Here is a 2,503-nt window from a genome sequence, read left to right on the forward strand (position 1 = left end):
AATGTGGAAAACCAAGAACTATCATGCATTGATGGTGGGAATTCAAAATGGGATGTGCACAAAAGGAGATATTTTGGCATTTTTTAAATAGAGATAAAAGTAGAGTTAAAATGTGATTTGTGCCTGTGTTCCAAAATATTGACAACACTGATTCAGAAATTGATGTTTACAAAGATACCTACAGAGGAAATTCTATACCAGTTTAATTAATTTGATTCATTCTCCAGTCCCTGAAATTTGCTTACAGAATAAATCTTGTATGAAAAATCTCTCAAATAGTTAAAATTTCTCAAATAAACATTAATATTATTATTTTTTTAATGACTTAATGTCATTTTCTAAGAATGTCTTCAATGTAATAATCTTTGTCATTTTCTCCATGCCAGCACAGCTGCTTCCTCCCTGGGGTTTCTGACACTCTGAGGATGTGGGTTTTCATACTGTGTCTCTCACACAGTAATACACAGCTGTGTCCTCAGATCTCAGGCTGCTCAGCTCCATGTAGGCTGTGCTTGTGGACGTGTCCCTGGTTATGGTGACTCTGCCCTGGAACTCCTGTGCATATTGTGTGTTACCATTGCGAGTGTTGAACTCTCTCATCCACTCAAGCCCTTGTCCAGGGGCCTGTTGCACCCACTGCATGTAGTAGTTGGTGAAGGTGTATCCAGAAGCCTTGCAGGAGACCTTCACTGAGGCCCCAGGCTTCTTCACCTCAGCCCCAGACTGAACCAGCTGTACCTGGGACTGGGCACCTGTGGAGAGGACACAGGAGTGGATAAAAGCCCCCTTGACTAGACTTAATCCCCTCCTCATCACTGGGACTTTTTGGCACCTTACCCGTAGCTGCTGCCACCAAGAAGAGGATCCTCCAGGTCCAGTCCATGGTGAGGAGCTGAGCTATCAGGGGATTCTCTAGAGGAGGGATGTGGTTGTTGGGTGATGCTCTCAGGGCACAGACTTATCCATATTTACCTCAGTGGATCTCAGGTTATTTGCATATTCATGAGACAGAGCATTTCATAGCTCAAAGCCTGACCCATGATAAGAAAGGGAAAATAAATGCCACATCTCCCTTACTAGAGTGAGATGCTGATGGTCCCAGCCCTAATCCTGCTTAAGGAAATCCATGCCCTGACCCAATTATGAACATTTGTGGACAGAGGTCCTTTCAGTGAAGAATATGCCCCCTCAGAAGAGACTCCTCACTGTGAACCTACATTTGATTAGCATAGAGACCACCTGGATCATTTTTGGGACTGTCACTCTCCATGACATTCAGCAGGTGCCTTGGCTCTATCTTGGACCCATCAGGCACCAGCACAGCTCACTGGTGACTCTGAGAAAGTAAAGCTGATGTCCCACGTGAGTGTCCAGCAGGTCCCTCTGAGATCTGCTGGACGCTCCTGAGACATTGCTTCCAGCACTTGCCTGGTGTCTGATCCCCCAGGATCTGTAACAAAAACACTTTTGGTTTACAGATTTGCTCTGTGATGTGTGATTAGAGCTGATATTCTCATCTCACGGATGACAGGAATCAAAATATGTAAGAGGAATTTGGAGTTCTTTATGAACTCACTGCTCCCAAAATAATTGTCAAGGAATTTGTGTTTTGAATAATGTTGGGTTACTTTTGAACTCCACTTATTAGAATTTCATGAAGTACTTAATACTTTCAGTTCATATCCATAGATCCTCATCTTTGAATATTCATTTCTTACTCACTTGGTCTGTGCACCTGCCACACTCTCACATCCACCACTGTCCTGTCACTCACACAATGTAGGCAACTTTACCTAACACTGAAATCTGAATTTCTTATTCATAGGAAATGTAGTTTCTTCAACTAGTCTGTACGGATTGAATTAGTAAAAACACACCCATCTTTCATATTCTCACTATAAGATATTACAATCCTGGAAACCCACTTTAAAAAATAGTTCTCATTGCCTCAAGTTATTTGAATGGTTTGGATATAATAGGATATTTAAAGGCATGTCAGCAACTTGTTGAACAATTATTTTAGATTGTTTTTTCCTGACAAAGGAAGACCCAGGCCCTGGGAGAAAACCTCCTCCCCAGCCTCAGTGCACCTGCTCTGGGGCTGCAACCTGTGCTTTTTGGCTCCCGAGTGCCTCCTCCAGCCAAGATATTACCTTGCAATGAGGTTTCTGTCGTGGCTCACAAACATTTTCCCTAAGTCTCTAGCCCAGCTTGAAGTGGCTGTGTCCTGGTTTAGAATGCTCCTTCAGTGGCACCATATGCTGCTGACACCATTTCTTTTAACATTTGATTAGCCTTACTAAACCTATTGAACCCTACAAGGAGACCCAAAGAAAAGACTGTATGACACAGAAGGGAGCCTCTTGTCTGAAGCTTCTCATTTCCTGAGTCAGTGGACCCACAATGAGCACAAAAACCTGTAGGATTTTAGGAGTGCCTTGTTTCTTTGTTGGGCTCTTGCAGTTGAATGTGGCATCTGAGAATACCTGTAGGTACAGATACA

General features: G+C 43.0%; 1 gene segment (V, D, J or C); it reads right to left on the reverse strand.

Annotated features, from left to right (window-relative positions):
- Positions 1–435: 435 nt before the first annotated feature.
- LOC129027049 (immunoglobulin heavy variable 1-3-like) lies at positions 436–883 on the reverse strand. The segment is given in 2 exon segments: positions 436–752; positions 838–883. Coding segments are annotated over 2 exon segments (363 nt in total).
- Positions 884–2,503: the final 1,620 nt, after the last annotated feature.

Source organism: Pongo pygmaeus, chromosome 22, assembly GCF_028885625.2.
Source record: "Pongo pygmaeus isolate AG05252 chromosome 22, NHGRI_mPonPyg2-v2.0_pri, whole genome shotgun sequence".
Lineage (NCBI taxonomy): Eukaryota > Metazoa > Chordata > Mammalia > Primates > Hominidae > Pongo > Pongo pygmaeus.